General features: G+C 52.3%; 1 protein-coding gene across 1 annotated transcript; it reads left to right on the top strand.

Annotated features, from left to right (window-relative positions):
• The first annotated feature begins 4,839 nt into the window (after window positions 1-4,839).
• On the top strand, window positions 4,840-23,152 carry LOC119977072 (60S ribosomal protein L31). The gene is made up of 5 exons (XM_038817644.1): window positions 4,840-4,964; window positions 5,437-5,543; window positions 6,984-7,109; window positions 21,517-21,629; window positions 23,085-23,152. Exons 2-5 carry the CDS (start codon window positions 5,437-5,439, stop codon window positions 23,114-23,116), a joined length of 378 nt encoding a protein of 125 aa, XP_038673572.1. The 5' UTR covers window positions 4,840-4,964; the 3' UTR covers window positions 23,117-23,152.
• The last annotated feature ends 49 nt before the right edge of the window (window positions 23,153-23,201 follow it).

Below are 23,201 nucleotides of genomic sequence, written 5' to 3'. Positions count from 1 at the left end.
GGTGTTCAGCAGGGACATAGAACATAGAACAGTACAGCACAGAACAGGCCCTTCGTTCGGACGTGAACACAATCGATTGCCCCCTGCACCATCGGTATCCCGGCCACGCTGGCAAATCCACGAGCTCGTGAGTCTTGAATTGCTCGGTCCTCGGGAAAGGTGATGTAGCGATCGGCGATGGCATAGAGGGCGTCGGTCACATCCCGGATACACCTGTGGACCGATGACTGGGTGATCCCGGAGAGGTCCCCGCTCGGAGACTGGAAGGAGCCGGTCGCATAGAAGTTAAGAGCGACCGTCACCTTGATGGCAACCGGGATCGCGTGTCCTCCCCCCGTTCCACGTGGGGCGAGGTGCGCCACGAGGTGACAGATATGTATCACCGTCCGCCTACGCAGCCGGAGTCTCCTCCTGCAGGTGATGTCCGTCATTGTTAGGAAAGAGATCCGGACACGGTACACACTCGGCCTTGGTCGTCGCCTCTGGTGCCGTGGCTGCACCCTCACTCTCTCCTCCTCCCCTCCTCCTCCTCCTCCTCCCTCCTCCTCCTCCTCCTCCCCTCCTCCTCCTCCTCCCCCCCCCCCATGCTGCTCGACGACTGGCAACTCCTCGGCCCTTCCCTCTGCTGCTGCAGCTGGCCCTGCATCCACTGCGGGTTGTGGCTGTGGATGCTGCTCCATCTCCAAATGCAGTGCAGCGGCCCCAACCACTGCGCAGAACATAGCCGTTCTGTTCACAGACATTGTGCTAACCTACAGAAGGGTGGTGGGGGGCAGAGAAACGGGACATGTTAGACGGAGGTTAGTCTACACCTCGGCAGCTGCCTGCCACGGGATACCTGTGTGTCCCGGTGGCCTGGTCGCGCTGCTGACACGTGGGCAGCCTAACCCCTGATCACTTTCTGCATCCAACGGGCAGGTAACTACGTCCTCTTCACCGGTGCATCAGTGGCCTGGGTCCGTAAGCCACAGGGCAACCAGCGGCCGTGTCCTCGTGACCGGCACGCCATGGCACGCTGGCAGACATTTTGTAACCGGGGTTGGATGGGTCACTCGCTCACTCTCTCCCTACCCACCCCCCCACTCCCCCCCCCCCTCCGTCTCACCCACTCCCCCCTCCGTCTCACCCACTCCCCCCTCCGTCTCACCCACTCCCCCTCCATCTCCCCCACTCAGTCTCCCCCCTCCGTCTCCCACACCTCCCCCTCCGTCTCCCCCACTCCCCCCTCCGTCTCCCCACTCCCCCCTCCGTCTCCCCCACTCCCCCCCTCCGTCTCCCCCACTCCCCCCCTCCGTCTCCCCCACTCCCCCCCCTCCGTCTCCCCCACTCCCCCCCTCCGTCTCCCCCACTCCCCCCCTCCGTCTCCCCCACTCCCCCCCTCCGTCTCCCCCACTCCCCCCCTCCGTCTCCCCCACTCCCCCCCTCCGTCTCCCCCACTCCCCCCTCCGTCTCCCCCACTCCCCCCCTCCGTCTCCCCCACTCCCCCCCTCCGTCTCCCCCACTCCCCCCTTCTGTCTCCCCCACTCCCCCCTCCGTCTCCCACACTCCCCCCTCAGTCTCCCCCACTCCGTCTCCCCCACTCCCCCCTCCGTCTCCCCCACTCCCCCCTCCGTCCCCCCATCCCCCCCTCCGTCTCCCCCACTCCCCCCCTCCGTCTCCCCCACTCCCCCCTCCGTCTCCCCCACTCCCCCCCCCCCTCCGCCTCCCCTCCCCCCTCCGTCTCCCCCACTCCCCCTCCCCTCCCCCACTCACTCCGTCTCCCCCCCTCCCCCCCTCCGTCTCCCCCACTCCCCCCCTCCGTCTCCCCCACCCCCCCCCTCGTCTCCCCCTCCCCCCCTCCCCCCACTCCCCCCTCCGTCTCCCCCACTCCCCCCTTCTCTCCCCCACTCCCCCCTCCGTCTCCCACACTCCCCCCTCAGTCTCCCCCCCTCCGTTCCCCCACCCCCCTCCGTCTCCCACTCCATTCCCCACCCCCCTCCGTCTCCCCACTCCCCCCCTCTCCCCCCCCCCCTCTCTCCCCCCCCCCCCTCCGTCTCCCCCCTCAGTCTCCCCCCCCCCCTCCGTCTCCCCCACTCCCCCGTCTCCCCCCTCTCAGTCTCCCCCCTCTCAGTCTCCCCCCCTCTCTCAGTCCCCCCCCCTCAGTCTCCCCCCTCTCTCATTCCCCCCCCCTCTCTCATTCCCCCCCCTCTCATTCCCCCCCCCTCTCTCATTCCCCCCTCTCTCATTCCCCCCCTCTCTCATTCCCCCCCCTCTCTCATTCCCCCCCTCCCTCAGTCCACCCCCTCCCTCAGTCCACCCCCTCTCTCAGTCCCCCCCCTCCCCACTCTCTCATCCCCCCCTCCCCCCTCTCTCAGTCCCCCCCCCCCCCCCCCCCTCTCTCATCCCCCCCCTCCCCTCCTCTCTCAGTCCCCCCCCTCCCCTCTCTCAGTCCCCCCCCTCCCCTCTCTCAGTCCCCCCCCTCCCCTCTCTCAGTCCCCCCCCCCCTCCTCATCCCCCCTCCCCTCCTCAGTCCCCCCCCTCCCCTCTCTCAGTCCCCCCCCCTCCCCTCTCTCAGTCCCCCCCCTCCCCTCTCTCAGTCCCCCCCTCCCCTCTCTCAGTCCCCCCCCTCCCCTCTCTCAGTCCCCCCTCCCCTCTCTCAGTCCCCCCCCTCCCCTCTCTCAGTCCCCCCCCTCCCCTCTCTCAGTCCCCCCCCCCCCCTCTCTCATCCCCCCCACCCTCTCTCAGTCCCCCCCCCCTCTCTCAGTCCCCCCCCCCTCTCTCAGTCCCCCCCCTCCCCTCTCTCAGTCCCCCCCCCTCCCCTCTCTCAGTCCCCCCCCCCTCTCTCAGTCCCCCCCTCCCCTCTCTCAGTCCCCCCCCCTCCCCTCTCTCAGTCCCCCCCCTCCCCTCTCTCTCCCCCCCCCTCCCCTCTCTCTGTCCCCCCCCCTCCCCTCTCTGTCCCCCCCTCCCCTCTCTCTGTCCCCCCCCTCCCCTCCCCTCTCTCATCCCCCCCCTCCCCTCCCCTCTCTCAGTCCCCCCCCCTCCCCTCCCCTCTCTCAGTCCCCCCCTCCCCTCCCCTCTCTTAGTCCCCCCCTCCCCTCTCTCATCCCCCCCCCTCCCCTCTCTCAGTCCCCCCCTCCCCTCTCTCAGTCCCCCCCTCCCCTCTCTCAGTCCCCCCCCCCTCCCCTCTCTCAGTCCCCCCCCCTCCCCCTCTCATCCCCCCCTCCCCTCTCAGTCCCCCCCCTCCCCTCTCTCAGTCCCCCCCCCTCCCCTCTCTCAGTCCCCCCCCTCCCCTCTCTCAGTCCCCCCCCTCCCCTCCTCATCTCGTCCCCCCCCTCCCCCTCCTCCCCCCCCTCCCCCTCTCCTCAGTCCCCCCCCCTCTCTCATTCCCCCCCCTCTGTCTCCCCCCCTCTCAGTCTCCCACCCCCCCTCTCAGTCTCCCACCCCCCCCTCAGTCTCCCACCCCCCTCAGTCTCCCACCCCCCCCCCCTCAGTCCCCCCCCCCCCCCTCAGTCTCCCACCCCCCCCCTCAGTCTCCCCCCCCCCCCCCTCAGTCTCCCACCCCCCCCCCCTCAGTCTCCCACCCCCCCCTCAGTCTCCCACCCCCCCCTCAGTCTCCCACTCCCCCCCCCCCTCAGTCTCCCACTCCCCCCCCCCTCAGTCTCCCACTCCCCCCCCCTCAGTCCTCCCACCACCCCCCCCCCCCTCAGTCTCCCACCACCCCCCCCTCAGTCTCCCACCACCCCCCCTCATTCTCCCACCACCCCCCCCTCAGTCTCCCACCAACCCCCCCCCAGTCTCCCCCCCCCTCAGTCTCCCACCCCCCCCCCTCAGTCTCCCACCCCCCCCTCTCAGTCTCCCACCCCCCCCTCAGTCTCCCCACCCCCCTCAGTCTCCCACCCCCCCCCCTCAGTCTCCCACCCCCCCCCCTCAGTCTCCCCACCCCCCCCCCCTCATCTCCCACCCCCCCCTCAGTCTCCCACCCCCCCCCGCAGTCTCCCACCCCCCCCCCCCCTCAGTCTCCCACCCCCCCCCCCCCCCGCAGTCTCTCCCACCCCCCCCCCCTCAGTCTCCCACCCCCCCCCCCCCCTCAGTCTCCCACCCCCCCCCCCCCTCAGTCTCCCACCCCCCCCCCCTCAGTCTCCCCACCACCCCCCCCCCTCAGTCTCCCACCACCCCCCCCCCTCAGTCTCCCACCACCCCCCCCTCAGTCTCTCCCCCCCCACCTCAGTCTCCCACCCCCCCCCCCTCCATCTCCCACCCCCCCCCTCAGTCTCCCACCCCCCCCCTCAGTCTCCCACCCCCCCCCTCAGTCTCCCACCCCCCCCCTCAGTCTCCCACCCCCCCCCCCTCAGTCTCCCACCCCCCCCCCCCTCAGTCCTCCCACCCCCCCCCCCCCCTCAGTCTCCCACCCCCCCCCCCTCAGTCTCCCACCCCCCCCCCCTCAGTCTCCCACCCCCCCCCCCCCCCCCCCCCTCAGTCTCCCAACCCCCCCCCACCCTCAGTCTCCCACCCCCCCCCCCCCCCCTCAGTCTCCCACCCCCCCCCCCCCTCAGTCTCCCACCCCCCCCCCCCCCCCACAGTCTCCCACCCCCCCCCCCCCCCACAGTCTCCCACCCCCCCCCCCCCTCAGTCTCCCACCCCCACCCCCCCCTCTCAGTCTCCCACACTCTCCCCCACTCCCCCCCCGCTCTGGACCCCCCCTCCCGTTCTCGGGGATGCCTTCCGAGATGTGGACAGACTCCAGCAGTGCGCTGAGCGGTGCTCTCGTCAATGGTGAAATTTCGATGTTAGCTCCTGTATCTGTGTTAAATTATATGATTATTAATACAAGACAGCACCTACTGCTGCTCCATTTCAACAGCCCAGAACCAGGCTCAGTTCTTGCAGGGATTGGAGCTGCTGCCCCGGAAGCGCTTGTTCGACCCCAGCCCTTAGTTACGGCCCACAATGCATCGCTCCTTCCTTTCCGACATTTCCCCGTCGAGGTGAGTAAATGACGCTGAACTGGGTTAAAACAACCCGAATCCATCCTGTTGACATGTAGCCCTCCGGCCGGTGTAATGCAAGGAGAACGAATCCATACATAAAGACAAACTTTCTCGCGGGACCATTTCTTCTCCCTGACCCGGCTGTCAGGATTTAATTTTGATTAAATGTTAGAGGGTGGGCCCTAGGACTTCACGTCCGCCTCGTTGGCGCCGGTGCGGGGAACTGCTGCCCTGGCTTATAATATTTTACTGGGCGGTGGATAGAGAACAGCCACCGGCTCGGATTGTTTGGAAGGATGTCCCGCCGTTTGTGCGGTAACTGGGGTCTCGGGTCAGCATTGAGCAAAGATCTGGAGCTCGGCGAAAGACTCACTGGTAAATTCAGTGGAGTTTAATCCGCTCCTGCTGGATGTGAACCTGCTCGTTTTGGCCAGATCTAACGGCGTCCGAATTGTTTCCATCTTCACAGATGGCTCCTGCTAAGAAAGGTGGAGAGAAGAAAAAGGGCCGTTCTGCCATCAACGAGGTGGTAACGAGGGAATATACAATAAATGTGCACAAGCGCATCCATGGCGTGTAAGTAAAGAGAACATTTGCTTTGGAAAATATCATTTACTTTTCAAAAAAAAAGAAAATATCTTTTGTGCCTGCAAGTTCCTATTACAACATCCTGTTTCTAAGAACACAGAACTGTACAGGCCCTTCAGCCCACGATATGCTGACAATTTATCCTAATCTAAGATCAACCTAATCTACACCCCTTCAATTTACTGCTGTCCACGAGTCACTTAAATGTCTCTAATGACTCTGACTCCACCACCTCTGCGAGCAGTACATTCCACACACACTGTGTAAAGAATCGACCCCTGACATCTCCCCTATACCTTACTTCAATCATCTTAAAATTATGTCACCTCATGACAACCATTTATGCCCTGGGGAAAAGTCTCCAACTATCCACTCTATCCATGCCTCTCATCATCTTGTGCACCTTTATCAAGTCACCTCTCTCTTCTTCACTCCAGTGAGAAAAGCCCTAGCTCCCTCATCCTTTCTTCATAAGACATGCCCTCCAGTCCAGTCAGCATCCTGTTAAATCTCCTCTGCACCCTCTCCAAAGCATCCACATCTTTCCTATAATGAGGTGACCAGAACTGGACACAATATTCCAAGTATGGTCGAACAGGGTTTTATAAAGCTGCAGCAAAACCTTGCGGCTCAGGTTAAAGGCACAATCAACAATTGTGGGTGAAGTTAATGGAATCCACAATAGCCCAGAACTTGAGGGATGCAAGGTTCCCAAGATGGTTGTAGATAGTTAAGAGACAGCGAGGGATAAGACTGTTCATCAGTGGCTTTTCCCCTGCTACCATTAACAGCAGCAAGGCATATTGAAATTGGAAGCTGGGATTGTTTGCATATTGGTACCGGGGAGTGATTATGCCATTAAGATTGATTGTACTGGCCCTCTGCTAAGATTAGCTGACTTGACGGTATTAATAATCAAACCTGGAATCGACTAATTTCATCTCAACAGTCTGGTTATGAAAAGAACCATCAATAGACCCCTGTCTGTTATTGTGTTTCATCTACTGTGGTAATCTCAGAAGCTCTTGATAAAAGAGGACGGTGGCCAGTGGTCAGCATTGCTGCATCACCGTGCTGATGTCCCAGGTTCGATCCCGGCTCTGGGTCATCGTTCGTGTGGAGTTTGCACGTTCTCCCCGTGTTTGCGTGGCTTTCGCCCCCATACCCAAAGATATGCAGGTTAGGTGGATTGGCCACTCTAAATTGCCCCTTAATTGGAAAAAATGAATTGGGTACACTAAATTTATTTTTAAAAACAAAACAAAAGAGGACGGCACCAAAGGTTTCTCCAAATAGAAGTGCGAAATTTACTTTTGGGGTAGCTTTTTATAAACCCAATTTGCTATGATTGCAATGTGTGTTGGGCTTTAACATGGTCTGCATTGTAAACACCCATTGACAAAGTAATAACTTGGAATTCTTTTCAAGGGGTTTTAAGAGACGTGCACCCCGTGCCATTAAGGAGATCCGTAAATTTGCAGTGAAGGAGATGGGCACTCCAGATGTCCGCATTGATACTCGTTTGAACAAGGCTGTTTGGGCCAAAGGTGTAAGGTATGTAACTAAAAGTAAATTCAATTGTTCTTTAGTACAGTCTCAAAACAGCTGGACTATGCAAAACCAGTTACTTGTATTTCCAAACCCTTCCGATAGCTTCATGAAGAACCAGTTTGGTAATATATCCTGTTCTTGCAGTACAGTCAAATTATGGGCATGAAAGATTTTTATCGTGTGAAAGGGTTGTGGACAGTTCAGGAATTTTCATTTCCTGGATTGCTGGTTGCTTTTTATTTGTCTTGATGGTTTTATCAAAGGTGAAAATGAGACCGAATATTTTAAGGCATATGAAACTGCTTGTTAGATTAATTGTTGTTCCTACACTTTCTCGCTTTATGCAGAGGCATACATTTAAAATTGGGTTGGACTGTGGAAATTTGTCCACTGGCGCTTCAGAATAACATCTAATTGTTTGTCCCACCAGGGTCAAAAATTAATTGGATCTTGGACCGTGTTGCAGTTGGCTGTTGCCTTTTCGGGCATGTAGTATCATTAGGATATTCTAGCATAAAAATAGCTGCAGAAATTAGAGTACCCAATTCTTTTTTTTTCAATTAACGGGCAATTTACCGTGGCCAATCCATCTACCCTGCACATCTTTTTGGGTTGTGGGGGTGAGAGCCGTGCAGACCAGGTGAAAGTGTGCAAACTGCACACGGACAGAGACCCGGGGTCGGGATTGAACTGGGTCCTTATTGCTGGAAGGCAGCAGTGCTAACCACTGCCCCACCATGCCACTCTGTTCCTGCTTTTTATCAGACATAAATATGCAATTTAAGTTTGGTTGACTGTTTTGGCTTTGAATGTTTGTGTTGATCAAAATGTTTAATGGGATGGGCAGCATAGTGGCGGTTAGCACTGGGACTGCGGCACTGAGGACACGGGTTCAAATCCCAGCCTTGGTTCACTCTCCGTGTGGAGTTTGCACAATCTCCCCGTGTCTGCGTGAGTTTCACCCCCACAAACCTAAAGATGTGCAGGTTAGGAGGATTGGCCATGCTAAATTGCCCCTTAATTGGAAAAAAAATTATTGGGTGCTCTCAATGTAAAAAAATGTTTAATGGGATTTCACACTGTCAAAAGATTGTACATCTTACAGCTAACGTGACAATGTTTTGCAGTTCAACAACCTTTTTTTGTAAAAATAAATGATTCCAGTTTTCACGAGATCACTGGCCTGTGAGCATACCGCTACAGATATTGCTTAGTTGATACGGTTGTAAGTTCCTGGTGATGATTCCTCCTTTCATTCCAATTACGAATCCTGCTTCGAGGAGGTATTACTTGGGCACATGCGCATGCACCTCTGTGGTTGACTATTCGTTTCATGATTGTACTTTTGAGCCAAGTTGAACCAATCTAGGACTGCAGGTATTCTGCAATCATACAGTTTCTACATTGATCATGACATAATGAACAGTTACTTTTTATTGGGAAAAGCCTTTGCGCCTTCCATTTTTGTAGTGTCATATTGGCAACAATTGTCCTAATAGGGCACCGAAAGAGTTAATTGTATCTTTCCCATCTTTGAGAAAGCTATACAGTTTAAGTCCATGTCCCTGCTTTCCCCCATGACTCAACAAAATTTCCACATTCAGTATTTATCTAAGTGCCTTTTGAATGTTACAAATGGCAGGTAGCCAACTAAGGCTCATGGCACCAGAGAGACGCTAACTGGAATTTTCCAGCTGACAGTTTGACTCCTAAGTGGAGCTGCATCCCAACTGATGTATGGAGGTTGCCTCCTGCTGACAAGTCTTACCTCCATCTGCACTTCCTACCTATGCTGCCAGAGCAGATGATCCATTAGGGCTGGAAGGACTCTTAATGGCCCTTGACCCTCAGGAATGCCCAACGCCTTATTGGCCGGAAATGCAAAAATTGCTTCAGGCACCAATGCAATGTGAGGTCAGGGCCATTTTCAAAAGATAATGCCTTCTCCTTCTGTCTTTACTCATTTCCTGCACCTTGCTAACTGGAATTCGAGAATCCACACTGCAAAAGGAGGCCAGTCGGCCCATCGAGTCTGCACCAGCCCATGGAAAGAGCACCCTATCCCAGTAACCCCACTCAAACGTTTTGGTCACTAGGGCCAATTTAGCATGGCCAATCGACCTAATCTGCACATCTTTGGACTGGGAGGAAGCTGGAGCACCCAGAGCAATCCCACGCAGACACGGAGAACGTGCAGACAGTGATCCAAGTTGGGAATCGACCCTGGAGCTGTAAAGCAACTGTGCTACCCCAAAACTACCTCTGCTTAGTTTTGCATCTTGTGTCTACTCCCTTTACATATGCAGTATGCGTGTGGCACTGTAATTATCTGCTTTCTGAAGTGGACGTAAAAACATCCTGTGATGTTTGTCCAGAAATGAGTGGGGGCTTTAACGAGAGTGTTCGACAATATTTACCTATCATCCTTCAACATCACTTACGAACAGATTTATTATCTCATGGCTAATTGGGGGAGCTGCCTGTGTATGACTAGGTCTGTGTTAGATGGTAAGGAAACCAACATACTAGATCTCATTCTTACCAACCTGCCGCAGATGCATCTATCCATGACAGTATTGGTAGGAGTGACCACTGTGCAGTCCTTGTGGAAATGAAATCCCAAGGATACCCTCCATCTCGTGTGGCACTACAATCGTGCTAAATGAGAAGTTTCACCATCAGTGAGGCTCTGTAGGCCATCAGCAGCAGCAGAATTATACTCGGCCACAATCTAACCTCATGGCTTGGCATATCCCTCACTCTACCATCACGGCTAAGCCAGGGGATCAACCCGGGTTCAATGAAGAGTGCAGGAGGGCATTCCACAAGCGACACCAGGCAAAACGAAAAATGAGATGTCAACCCAGTGAAGCTACAACACAGGACTCCTTGTATGCCAAACAATATAAGCAGCAAGTGATAGTCACAGCTAATGGTGGTGGACAGTTAAGCAACTCACAATATCACCGTCCTCATTGATTGGGGAACCCAGCACATTTTTGCGAAAGAAGCTGAAGCATCAGCAATAATCTTCAGAAGTGTCGTGTGGACTTCCGGTGGCAGTTATGCAGCAATAAGCCACACATGTGGGAGCTCCCGTTTTAAAGAGATTTTACGGCTCTTTTGAGAGCCCAAAACGGAAATTTTTCGACGTCTCCCGGTGGGGGAAGGTGTGCTGAACGACTTTCCCTGCAGTCCATGCCTCGAACTCGGAGTGGAAAGGTGGAAAAAACAGCAGCAGCTCCTCAGAAAAAACGGGGGAAGGGATCCAAAATGGCCACCGACAGAGCTCCAGAGGAATGGAGGCTCTGGGCCCAGGAACAACAAACTGATCTCCTGCGCTGCTTTAAAGAATTCAAGGATGAAGTACTGAGCTCTCTGCAGGAAACAAACAGAAGGCTGTCAGAGATTCAGTCCACCCAGGGTGCTGCCATCAAGAAGTTGCAGACGCAGGCCATTGAACGAGAGGAGGAGGCCGTGGTCCTCGTGAGTAAGGTGGAGGGGCATGAAGCACTCCACAAGAAGTGGCAGGAACGCTTCGAGGAGCTGGATCACCGCATGAGGCGGAAAAACCTGCGGATCTTGGGCCTTGCGGAGGGGCTGGAGGGATCGGACCTGACAGCCTATGTGGCTGTAATGCTGGGTTCGCTAGTGGGGGCCGGGTCTCTCCATCTGCCCCTGGAGCTGGAGGGAGCACACAGAGTACTGGCCAGGAGGCCTCAGGAGAATGAACCCCCGCGTGCGGTGCTGGTGAGGTTCCACCGGTTCAGTGATCGGGACTGCGTGCTGTGCTGGGCCAAGAAGGTGAAGAGCAGCAATTGGGAGAATGGGGTAGTGCGGATCTACCAGGACTGGAGTGCGGAGGTGGCTAAGCGGCGGTCCGGATTTAATCGGACGAAAGAGGTGCTTTATAGAAAAAAGATAAAGTTCGGAATGTTGCCGCCCGCGCGCCTGTGGGTAACTTATTCGGACCGGGACTATTATTTCGATTCCCCGGAGGAGGCGTGGGCCTTCGTGCGGACGGAGAAACTGGACTTGAACTAGGGGTTGGGGGTTGCGAGGTCGGCTGTAAGATATTAGTGCTGGATTCGGCTGTTGCTGTGTTCTCTTTTTCTTCTTCTGTTTTTTTCTTCTTGTTTTAGTACTTTTGCAATTTTGATATGGTTATTTACGGGGGGGTTGTTCTGCTATGTTTTTGTTTTTGTGCTTGGGGCATTGTTTGGGCTGTGTATCTTGCGGGGAGGGTCGGGGGGGTATGTTGTATTCTATGTCGGAGTGGGGGTATGGAGGGGGGCTGATATTTGGGAGCTGCGTCAGAAGGGTGTGGTGGGGTAGGGCGAAAGCGCGGGCTTTCCTCTGGTTTCCCGCGCTGCGGGGCTGGGGGGGGCGGAGATGGTGACGGGGGAGGTGGGGCCTTAACTGGTTCTTCCCCGCGCTGGAGTGGTGCCAGGAGGAGGGATAGATTGGGGGATGATCCCACTTCGGGAGGGGTCGGGCTATTGGCGGGAGTTTCCGGGGTCAGCAGAAGTTAGCTGACCCACGGAAGTACAATGGAGGACGGTTCGCGGCTGGGAGGGTTCCTAGCCTGGGGGGGAAGGGAGGGGGGGGAAAGGGGAATACCGCTTGCTGCTGGTAGGGTCAAGAAGGAGCTGGTGGGGGCTGGGGGGACAGAGGTGAGGGGTTGTCGCTATGGGGACGGGGTCGAGCAGGGGACGCTGGCCTGGGGCGGGCAGTCGACGGGCTATGGCTAGCCGACGGGGGAGGGGGGCGGGACGCCCTCTGATCCGGTTGGTCACCTGGAATGTGAGAGGGTTGAATGGGCCGGTGAAGCGGTCAAGGGTACTGGCTCACCTGCAGGGGCTAAAGGCGGATGTGGCAATGCTTCAGGAGACCCACCTGAGGGTGGCGGACCAGGTCCGCCTGAGGAAGGGATGGGTGGGGCAGGTTTTCCACTCGGGGTTGGATGTGAAGAACCGGGGAGTGGCGATTCTGGTGGGGGAAAATGTGTTGTTTGAGGCATCGGAGGTGGTGGCGGATAAGGGGGGTAGGTATGTGATGGTTAGGGGCAGGCTACAAGGAGAGAAGGTGGTACTGGCTAGTGTGTATGTCCCAAATTGGGACGATGCGGGCTTTATGAGGCGTATGTTGGGACGGATCCCGGATCTGGAGGCGGGAGGCCTGATCATAGGGGGGGACTTTAATACGGTGTTGGATCCTTCACTGGATCGGTCCAGCTCTAGGACGGGTAGGAGGCCGGCGGCGGCCAAGGTACTGAGAGGGTTTATGGATCAGATGGGTGGAGTGGATTCATGGAGGTTTGTGAGGCCGAGGGCACGTGAGTACTCTTTCTTCTCCCACGTACATAGGGTCTACTCTCGGATAGATTTCTTCGTGGTGAGTAGGGCACTGATTCCGAGAGTGGAGGAGGCCGAGTATTCGGCCATTGCAATCTCTGACCACGCTCCGCATTGGATAGAGTTGGAAATGGGGGAGGTGCGAGACCAACGTTCGTTGTGGCGGTTGGATGTGGGGTTGTTGGCGGAGGAGGAGGTGTGTAGGAGGGTCCGGGCAAGTATTGAGGGGTACCTTGAGGTGAATGATATGGGGGAGGTTCAGGTGGGGATGGTCTGGGAAGCCCTGAAGGCAGTAATTCGTGGGGAGCTGATATCCATCCGGGCACACAGGGAGAGGAGTGAGAGGGATAGACTGGTGGGAAAGATGCTGGAGGTGGACAGGAGGTATGCAGAGGCACCAGAGGAGGGACTGTTGGGGGAGAGGCGCAGCCTGCAGGCTAAATTTGATTTGCTGACCACTAGAAAGGCTGAGGCACAGTGGAGGAACATGGTGAAAAGGCGAGTAGGATGCTGGCTCATCAGCTCCGTAAGCGGGATGCGGCTAAGGAGATTGCTGGAGTGAGAGACAAGAGTGGGAATGTGGTGCGGAAGGGGGTAGAGGTGAATGAGGTCTTCAAGGACTTTTACGGGGAACTGTACCAGTCGGAGCCAACGGGGGAGAGGAGGGGAATGGAGAGGTTCCTTGACAGGCTTTCTTTCCCGAAGGTGCAGGAGGAGAAGGTGGAGGGGCTGGGTGCGCCGATTGAGCTGGAGGAGCTAGTTAAGGGGATCGGGCAGATGCAGTCAGGGAAGGCACTGGGGCCGGATGCGTTCCCGGTGGAATTTTATAAAAAGTTTGTGGACCTAGTGGGCCCCTTGCTGGTGCGGACACTCAACGAAGCGTGGGAAGGGGGGACTTTGCCCCCGACGATGTCACGGGCGCTGATCTCGTTAATTTTAAAGAAGGACAAGGACCCCCAGCAGTGTGGGTCATACAGGCCCATATCTCTCCTCAACGTGGATGCTAAGGTGCTGGCAAAAATCCTGGCCACCAGGATAGAGGACTGTGCCGGGGTTGTGCATGAGGACCAGACAGGTTTTGTGAAGGGAAGGCAGCTGAACACGAATGTGCGGAGATTGCTGAATGTCATTATGATGCCGGCGATTGAGGGGGAGGCAGAGATAGTGGTGGCGCTGGATGCGGAGAAGCGACCTGTTACTGTATGTGGCGGACCCGGTGGGAGGGATGCCGGGAGTGATGGAGTTACTAGCCGAGTTTGGGACCTTCTCAGGTTATAAATTAAACTTAGGCAAGAGCGAGGTGTTTGTGGTGCACCCTGGAGACCAGGAGGAAGGAATTGGTAGGCTCCCGCTTAGGCGGGCAGGGGAGAGCTTTAGGTACCTGGGGGTGCAAGTGGCCAGGGACTGGGGGACTCTCCACAAGCATAACTTTACCAGACTGGTAGATCAGATGGAGGAGGAGTTCAGGAGGTGGGACATGCTGCCATTGTCGTTGGCGGGGAGGGTGCAGTCCGTCAAAATGACAGTGCTTCCGAGGTTCTTGTTCCTTTTTCAGTGCCTGCCCATATTTATCCCCAGGGCCTTCTTTAGGAGAGTGACCGGCAGTATTCTGAGCTTTGTGTGGGCACATGGGACTCCGAGAGTGAGGAGGGTATTCCTGGAGCGAGGAAGGGATAGAGGCGGGCTGGCGCTGCCCAACCTTCTGGGGTACTATTGGGCAGCCAATGTGTCAATGGTGCGTAAATGGGTGATGGAGGGGGGAGGGGCGGCGTGGAAAAGAATGGAGATGGTTTCATGTAGAGGTACAAGCCTGGGTGCCATGGTAACGGCACCGTTGCCGCTCTCCCCCAAGAGGGTTACCACGAGCCCGGTGGTGGCGGCGACCCTAAGAATCTGGGGACAGTGGAGACGGCATCGGGGGGGAAACAGGGGGCTCGATGGAGGCTCCACTGGGTGGCAACCATCGGTTCATCCCGGGGAACACGGATGGGGGATTCAGGGGATGGCAAAGGGCGGGCATCAGCAAATTGAGGGACCTGTTTATTGGCGGGAGGTTTGCGGGCCTGGGGGAACTGGAAGATAAATTTGGCCTTCCCCAGGGGAACATGTTCAGATACCTGCAGGTAAAGGCGTTTGCTAGGCGTCAGGTAGAGGGATTCCCTTTGCTGCCCTCGCAGGGGGACGATGGACAGAGTGCTTTCGGGGGTGTGGGTAGGAGAGGGGAAGGTGTCTGACATCTATAAGGTAATGCAGGAGGTGGAGGAGTCGTCAGTGGAGGAGCTGAAGGCTAAATGGGAGGAGGAACTCGGGGAGCAGATAGAGGATGGGACTTGGGCGGAGGCCTTGGAGAGAGTCAACTCCTCCTCCTCATGTGCGAGGCTTAGTCTCATCCAATTTAAGGTGCTGCACCGGGCCCATATGTCCGGGACTAGGATGAGTAGTTTCTTCGGGGGTGAGGACAGGTGCACCAGATGTTCGGGGAGTCCTGCGAACCACGCCCATATGTTCTGGGCATGCCCAGCACTGGAAGAATTCTGGAAGGGGGTGGCGGGGACGGTGTCGAGGGTGGTTGGATCCAGGGTCAAACCAGGGTGGGGACTCGCGATTTTTGGGGTTGGGGTGGAGCCGGGAGTGCAGGAGGCGAAAGAGGCCGGTGTCCTGGCCTTTGCGTCCCTAGTAGCCCGTCGAAGGATTCTGTTACAATGGAAGGATGCAAGGCCCCCAAGCGTGGAGACCTGGATCAGTGACATGGCGGGATTTATAAAATTGGAAAAGGTCAAATTTGCCCTGAGAGGATCAATACAAGGGTTCTATAAACGATGGCAGCCTTTTCTGGACTTCCTGGCTCAGAGATAGGTAACTGGGTCAATAGCAGCAGCAACCCGGGGGGGGGGGGTGCATTATTGTAGTGTTTATTCTGTAACTTTATAGTGTGTTAATTTGCGTTGTTGTTAAAATGCTGGGTTGTTCATGGGGATGGGGCGAATGTATATGATTGTTAATATTATTGTTATTTTCGGTATTTTACTAAGGTGCGTTATTGTTGTATAAAATCAAAATTTCTCAATAAAAATTATTTTAAAAAAAAAAAGAAGTGTCGTGTGTGGATGATCCATCTTGGCCTTCTGAAGGCTCCAGCATCACAGGTGCCAGTCTTCAACCAATTCGATTCATCCCATGTGATATCAGGAAACAGCTGAATGCACTGGATACTGCAAAGGCTATGGGCCCTGACAATATTCCGGCAATAGTAGAGAAGACGTGTGCTGAACTATCCGCACCCTGAGCCAAGTTGTTCCAGTACAGCTACAATACTGGCATCTACCCAGCAATGTGGAAAATAGCCCAGTATGTTCTGAGCATAAAAAGCAGGAGAAATCCAATCTGACCAATTACTGTCCTATCGGTCTACTCTCGATCATCAGCAAAGTGACGAACGGGATCATCAATGGTGCTATGAAGCGGCACGTAACACTAACCTGCTCACTGCTCAGTTTGTGTTCCACCAGGGACATTCAGCTCCTGACCTCATTACAGTGTTGCTTCAAACATGGACACAAGAGCTAAACTCCAGGGGTGAGGTGAGAGTAACTGCCCTTGACATCAAGGAGCACTACCAAAACTGGAATCAGGAGGAAAACGCCAATGATTGAGGGTAGCACAACGGACGATGGTTGTGGAGGCGAGTCATCTCAGTCCCACATCACTGCAGGACTTTTTCAGGGTAGTGTTCTAGGCCCAACAATCTTCAGCTACTCCATCAGTGACCTTCCAACATAAGGTCAGATGAGGGGGTGTTTAGATGACTGCACAATGTTTGACACCATTTGTAACTCCTCCGACACTGAAGCAGTCCATGTGTAAGATCTGGACAATACGGTAGGGCAGCACGGTGACATTGTGGATGGCACAATTGCTTCACAACTCCAGGGTCCCAGGTTCGATTCCGGCTTGGGTCACTGTCTGTGCGGTGTCTGCGTGGGTTTCCTCCCACAGTCCAAAGATGTGCAGGTTAGGTGGATTGGCCATGATAAATTGCCCTTAGTGTTGGGTGGGGTTACTGGGTTATGGGATAGGGTGGAGGTGTTGACCTTGGGTAGGGTGCTCTTTCCAAGAGCCGGTGCAGACTCGATGGGCCGAATGGCCTCCTTCTGAACTGTAAATTCTATAATATGAAATGAAATGAAAATCGCTTATTGTCACGAGTAGGCTTCAAATGAAGTTACTGTGAAAAGCCCCTAGTCGCCACTTTCCGATGCCTGTTCGGGGAGGTTGTCCATTCACTCCCTCCACTGTTGACACAGTAGAAGCAGTGTGTACCATCTACGAGATGCACTGCAGAAACTCAGTAAGGCACCTTAGACAGCACCTTTCAAGCCACTGCCATTAGAGGGCAAGGGCAGCAGATACATGTAAACACCACCACCTGGAAGTTCCCCTCCAAGTCGTTCTCCACCCTGACTTGGAAATATATTGTTTTTTCACTGCTGGGTCAATAGCATAGTGGATGTGTCTATACCATGTAGACTGTAGCAGTTCAAGAAGGCAGCTCACCATCACCTTAAGAGGAATTGGGGATGGGCAACATATGCTGGCTGAGCCAGCGAAGCCCACATCCTGAAACAAAATAATTAAAAAAACATATTGGCTGCAATTTTTCCCACACTGGCGACACTTAAATGATTTTGTCACCTTGGGATTGTGAACTGCACTGTAAATGCAAGTGTTTTAGACGTGTGCACTATTATTGAGAATATCTCAAAATTGAAAAGGGAAGTATTGACACCACTGAGATTGGCCATAGCTTGTGAGAATTACTCTAGCTCGTGCAGCACTTTATCCCCCCACCCCTCCAAAACCCTGCTTTTCTCGCACAGATCCAATAAGCCATTGCATGCAGAGCTCACAATGTATAATTTAACCGTTCCCATTTGACTGGTTTTGCTGGTGAGAATGGAGAACAGAAACTTCTCTTTCAAAAGAGACCCAGCCTAAAGGTCTCCTGAAAGATGTAAGCCTAAATTTTTGATATCCTTGTAAACCGATTTTGCGCACTTTCTCGTGCTTCCATATCCATTTCCATACATGGTAACCAGGATCTCGATCCACTGCAGTTTGCCTATCACCGCAGATGCTATCTCCCTGGCTCTACAATCAACACTCGGAACACCTCGACAATAAGGACACCTATGATGGGCAGCACGGTGGCGCAGTGGGTTAGCACTGCGGCCTCACTGAGCCGAGGTCCCAGTTCGATCCCGGCTCTGGGTCACTGTCCGTGTGGAGTTTGCACATTCTCCCCGTGTTTGTGTGGGTTTCACTCCCACAACCCAAAGATGTGCAGGGTAGGTAGATTGGCCACGCTAAATTGCCCCTTAATTGGAAAAAATGAATTGTGTACTCTAAAAAAATTTTTGAAAACACAAGGACACCTATGTAAGACTGTTCATCAACTACAGCTCCGCCTTCAACACCATTAACCCGACAAGACTAACGACCAAACTGCAATCCTGGACTTGACCCCTCCCTGGGCGGCTTAATTCTCAGACTGCAATCTGTCAGAATAGGCAACAGCACCTCCTCCCCAATAGTCCTCAACATCAGGGCCCCGCTAGGATGTGTGCTCAGTCCTCTACTGTACACCCTATACACACATGACTTTGGCACGATTCAACTGCAACTCAATCTATAAGTTTGCAGATGATAGGACTGTGGTGGGCCGAATCTCAAACATCGCCGAATCAGACTACAGGAAGGAGATAAATCACTTGGTTGCATGGTGTACCGAAAACACCAGGAACTGATCATCAACTTCAGGAAGCGTAGCATGACACACACTCCTGTCTGCATCAATGACTCCTAAATGGGGATGGTCGATAGCTTTAAGTTCCTGGGAGTCACCATCACCAACAGTCTGTTCTGGTCCACTCACGTTGATGCAACAATCAAGAAAGCCCAACAACATCTCTACTTCCTACGGAAGCTAAAGAAATTTGGCATGTCTGCATCGACTCTCAAATTTCTACAGATGTGCGATAGAGAGCATCCTATCCGGCTGCATCACAGCCTGGCATGGCAACTGCTCGGTCCAAGATCGCAAGAAACTGCAGAGTGTAGTGAGCTCAGCCCAAAGTCTCTCTCAAGCTTGCCACCCCCATATTGAATCTATACACCTTCTGCTGCCCCAGGAAGCCAGACAGCATTACCAGAGACCCCTCCCACCCAGACATTGCCTTCTTCCAGACCCTTCCATCAGGCAGAAGGTACAGCAGTCTGAAGACCTGCACATCCAGACATAGGAAGAGCTTCTTCCACACAGCCACAAGAGTCTTCAGTGATTCCCCCTCTGACTGATCTGTTCCCTGTAAGAACACCTCACGATGCCCCATGCTGCTCTTGCTCATGTATTTGCTTTGTTTGGCCCCTTGTTCCGCACTGTAACCAATCACTGCCAATGTACCATTTCTCAGTGTTCTCTGTTGATTATTCTTTTGTCTACTATGTACGTACTGTGTACGTTCCCTCCGCCGCAGAAAAATACTTTTCACTGTACTTCGGTACATGTGACAATAAATAAATCCCAAAAAAATTAAATGCGGTTGCCCAAGTGGGGCCTAACCATTGTTCGATACAGGTTTAGCATAACTTCCTTACAGTTCAATCCATCAGAAGTAAACTAATGCTTGGTTGTTTTTTATGGCCATGGTTAATCTATGTTGCTTTGCGTATTTGTGCTCCCAGTTCTCCAGATTCTTACTTTCTAAGCAACCTACTTATTTTTTCTTGCCAAAAATGCTCTTATTAATTTGACAATTATATGCTGACTGTGACTTTATTACATTGTATTGGCCATCCCTGCACCCCCAATTTGATGTGTGAAAATCTTGAAATTGCATTTTCAATTCGAAAGTCTAGATCATTATTGTGCAGAACCATAGTCCTAGGACAGATCCTTCTGGTGTTAGGACACAATGTTAGCGGACAGTTAATTCCAGTTCCACTTGGCCCAGAGTTGCAATAAGGTGGAAACTAAATTTTATTTTAAAATACCCACGGTCTTCAGCTGCCCAATAACTAGTCAGCAGATTTGTAAATTTAATCACAATTGACTTTATTATTAACTAACTAATTAAATAGAGAATAGATACAACTAACTGGTTAACTATCTAATCTCTGGGCAGCATGGTGGCGCAGTGGTTAGCATTGCTGCCTATGGCGCTGAGGACCCGGGTTCGAATCCCGGCCCTGGGTCACTGTCGTGTGGAGTTTGCACATTCTCCCCGTGCATGCGTGGGTTTCACCCCCACAACAAAGGGCAGCACGGTAGCATAGTGGTTAGCATCAATGCTTTACAGCTCCAGGGTCCCAGGTTCGGTTCCCGGCTGGGTCACTGTCTGTGCGGAGTTTGCACGTCCTCCCCGTGTGTGCGTGGGTTTCCTCCGGGTGCTCCGGTTTCCTCCCACAGTCCAAAGATGTGCGGGTTAGGTGGATTGACCATGATAAATTGCCCGTAGTGTCCAAAAAAGTAATGTTAAGGGGGAGTTGTTGGGTTACGGGTGTAGGGTGGATATGTGAGTTTGAGTAGGGTGATCATTGCTCGGCACAACATCGAGGGCCGAAGGGCCTGTTCTGTGCTGTACTGTTCTAAATTCTAAATTCTGAACCCAAAAAATGTGCAGGATAGGTAGATTGGCCACTCTAAATTGCCCCTTAATTGGAAAAAATAATTGGGTACTCTAAATTTATTTTTTAAAAACCAAAAAAAAAAACTATCTAATCTCTGACCTAACACACCCCACCGTATACACCCACACACAAACAGGGGAAGAGGGGTGTAAAATGATGATGAAAGTAAAGAGATGAGAGTCTTTGTTTCCGATGCACATCTTCCAGTTAGTTTCTTCTTCAATCTAGCCTTTCAGAGGGATGTTTTCTTTCAGCTTGTAATAGTTTGCACTGCAGAGTCAGAGAAATAACAGGCACCTAACATTTGGAAGAGAGGGTGGCTTCTACTTTCAGGGCCTAGAAGCTTCTGCCCTCTGATAGTAAGCAAGAGAGCATCAAGAGCTGCTTTCCAGTAGACTCCTGATTTCGCTCTGAAAAAATGCACCTGACAGGATCCAATTTCTAGTGCCATAAAGTCTGGGTTCTTTTGCCCAAAATACAAAATGTTACAACATGTACTATTTTGACAGTTTTAGTTTGTTGCATCCTCTGCTCAGTTTAAAGGTATGTCTCCATTTATGCTCCAAGCACCAAAAACAATAAAGACAAAATAAAAGAAATAGGAACTAAGAATCGACAGGAAGGGTCCTTATAATGGGGTACCAGTTTCCACCTGCTGCCAGTCTGAAAACTACTCTTTAAACCTGGTCTCTTGGTGCCACGATGTAGCCCTTTTTAGGATTTGGGTTTGTGAAAGCCAGTGAATACGTAAACATTTATATCAGACCAGAAACAATGTCTCCAGAAATATTGTGCAGCTCTTAATGCAAATTCAGTTATACATTTTGTACCCGATCAAATTTTTCTTGATGATGGATCCACACTTAATGCCTTGGCCAAAAATCCCGCATATGTGCTACTTAAGTTCAAATGTATTTTCAGTAAAGGTGCAGTACGTGGTACTTTACAAACAGGTTGATGAAGCTCATTACAACATTATTCATTTTAAAGCAGTTGCATATTTTTGCAGGAGGGATTAACGTATGCACAGGATGACTTTTTGACCCTGGCTTAGTATTGCATTCGTAGCTCAGATTTGAATATGGACTATGCCCAGTGGCCCTCAGATTAAAAACCACCTGATTTACAAATCCTGTTTTAAACTTCTTTCAATATTGAAATTAAACATAACTCCCATCATGATGGGTTTACTTAAAATCTAAAATTGATACCTATTTGGAGCTCTTGCATTACTTAAGCTTTAAAGAAAATCAAGTTTCTAATTGCCTGATGTGGATTACATACTACCTTAAATCTGCCTGTGCACATGTTGAATAGTAGTTTCCATTACATTTTTTAATATAAATAACTTTCTCTTCCACCACCCCCAGAAATGTTCCATATCGTATTCGTGTGCGTTTATCCAGAAAGCGTAACGAGGATGAGGACTCTCCTAACAAACTCTACACGTTGGTAACTTATGTTCCTGTCACATCCTACAAAGGTGAGCTAGCACGGGTTTAAAAATCTTAGATGGGGAAGGAATAGGGATAACGGAATTTGCTTAATTTCTTATGGCTCAAATTGAGGTGTGGAAGAGCTTGTGTACTAATTCTGCTCTTGCTTCCATTGATGGTGTGGACTGGGTCATTTGTAGACTTGCTCAGCAAAAGGTGCAGACCTTCACCTACAACCTTGATTCAGGTTACTTTATCAAGGAACCACCTGCCACCAGATAATTTAAGAGCAGTATATAACATCAAAATGGTAATGAGCTTAGTAAAACATGTGATCAGATTCATTTGTGACATTTTATGCTTCAAGGACCCCAAACCTCTCGAGATTGTTTTGTACCATTCAAATTGTGGCCAAATCTGTTGTATTAACTAATGGGCTGCGTCGTGTGCACATGAATGGAGTTTCTAACTTTAATAATGTCTACGTTAATCAGTCTGACTTCCTGTAAGTGAATGCTTGGACTGGAAAGAACGGTTTTCTCCTGACCTTAAGGAGCAACCTAACATTGAACTGGATACTGCAGTTACTTAAGCCCTCTTCTAACTTGCAGTCTAATTTTCATAAGACTGTTGAGAAAAATCATGATTGTAAACTTATTCTGTAATGCCTCCCATAATTCCCTGTTACCAGGCTAGAGCATAATCATTGTACACACTTTTACTGGTGCTATTATCAGTCACCACATGCAAACTAAGTTTGACTTGGCATCACAGGGCTGAATGACCTGTCAATTATGCTGCCCTGGAAACCATCCAGCAATTAATCGCTGCAAATTCTCATCTTCAAGGGTTTGACCTTCATTTTAAGCCCAGTTTTATGCTCCTGTGTATTGAAGACTGAGCTAAGTTTAACTTGATCCTGCGGTGACAACACAGCTGAACGAAGTACAGTTGGTACTTGAGATGTTTTTCAACGCTATGAGCAATCCTAAACCATTCTGTTGGAACACAATCAGAAAATACAAAGTGCTCAGAGAAGAAATGTGCAGCGCAAATGTTACGCTTCAAGCAGCACCCTTTGTCTGAAAGTTAACACTTCCTCGACCATAAACACTCACTACTGGATGATTTTGATTTTCACTTGAGGCACTCAAATCGTGGAAAGAAAAAAAACCAATCACTCGGTCCTATCTAATGTCTTTTTTTGTTGAGTAAATTAATGTGAACTCAGCAGCAGGTGGAAAAGGAAATTGAATAGATATCAGAAGGGAAAAATAGGGACTCAAAGTTCTTCTTGCAGACTTTTATGGACTCATGGCAGTAATGATTCCTGTTTATACTTAATGGAATTAGAGATCCAGGCTTACTGGACAAGAAACTCCCAAGATGGGAGACTCTTAGATAAATCAGGATTTTTAATAAGCTGCTATTATGGAATAGCTTAATTATATTGGATCAATTATATTGATCTGGATGTCTAAACTATGTCTTTTGTTTTACAGGTCTGCAGACAGTTAATGTTGATGAAAACTAAATTGTAAATGTTAACAAAATAAACTGTAAAAAGTGACTGCCTCGTTTTTTGAGAATTTACAGATTCCACACCTAAATGTGAAGCC

Source organism: Scyliorhinus canicula, chromosome 14, assembly GCF_902713615.1.
Source record: "Scyliorhinus canicula chromosome 14, sScyCan1.1, whole genome shotgun sequence".
Taxonomy (NCBI): Eukaryota; Metazoa; Chordata; class Chondrichthyes; order Carcharhiniformes; family Scyliorhinidae; genus Scyliorhinus; species Scyliorhinus canicula.
The sequence above is the reverse complement of the archived record's forward strand: the minus strand, read 5'-3'. Positions and strand labels throughout refer to the sequence as shown.

Bases quoted from the DNA above. Each gene is read 5' to 3' on its own strand.
- LOC119977072 (XM_038817644.1), top strand. From the start codon at position 5,437: ATGGCTCCTGCTAAGAAAGGTGGAGAGAAGAAAAAGGGCCGTTCTGCC. The intron at 7,110-21,516 runs GTATGTAACTAA...CACCACCCCCAG, and splicing joins GTTTGGGCCAAAGGTGTAAG to AAATGTTCCATATCGTATTC. The intron at 21,630-23,084 runs GTGAGCTAGCAC...TTTGTTTTACAG, and splicing joins TCCTGTCACATCCTACAAAG to GTCTGCAGACAGTTAATGTT.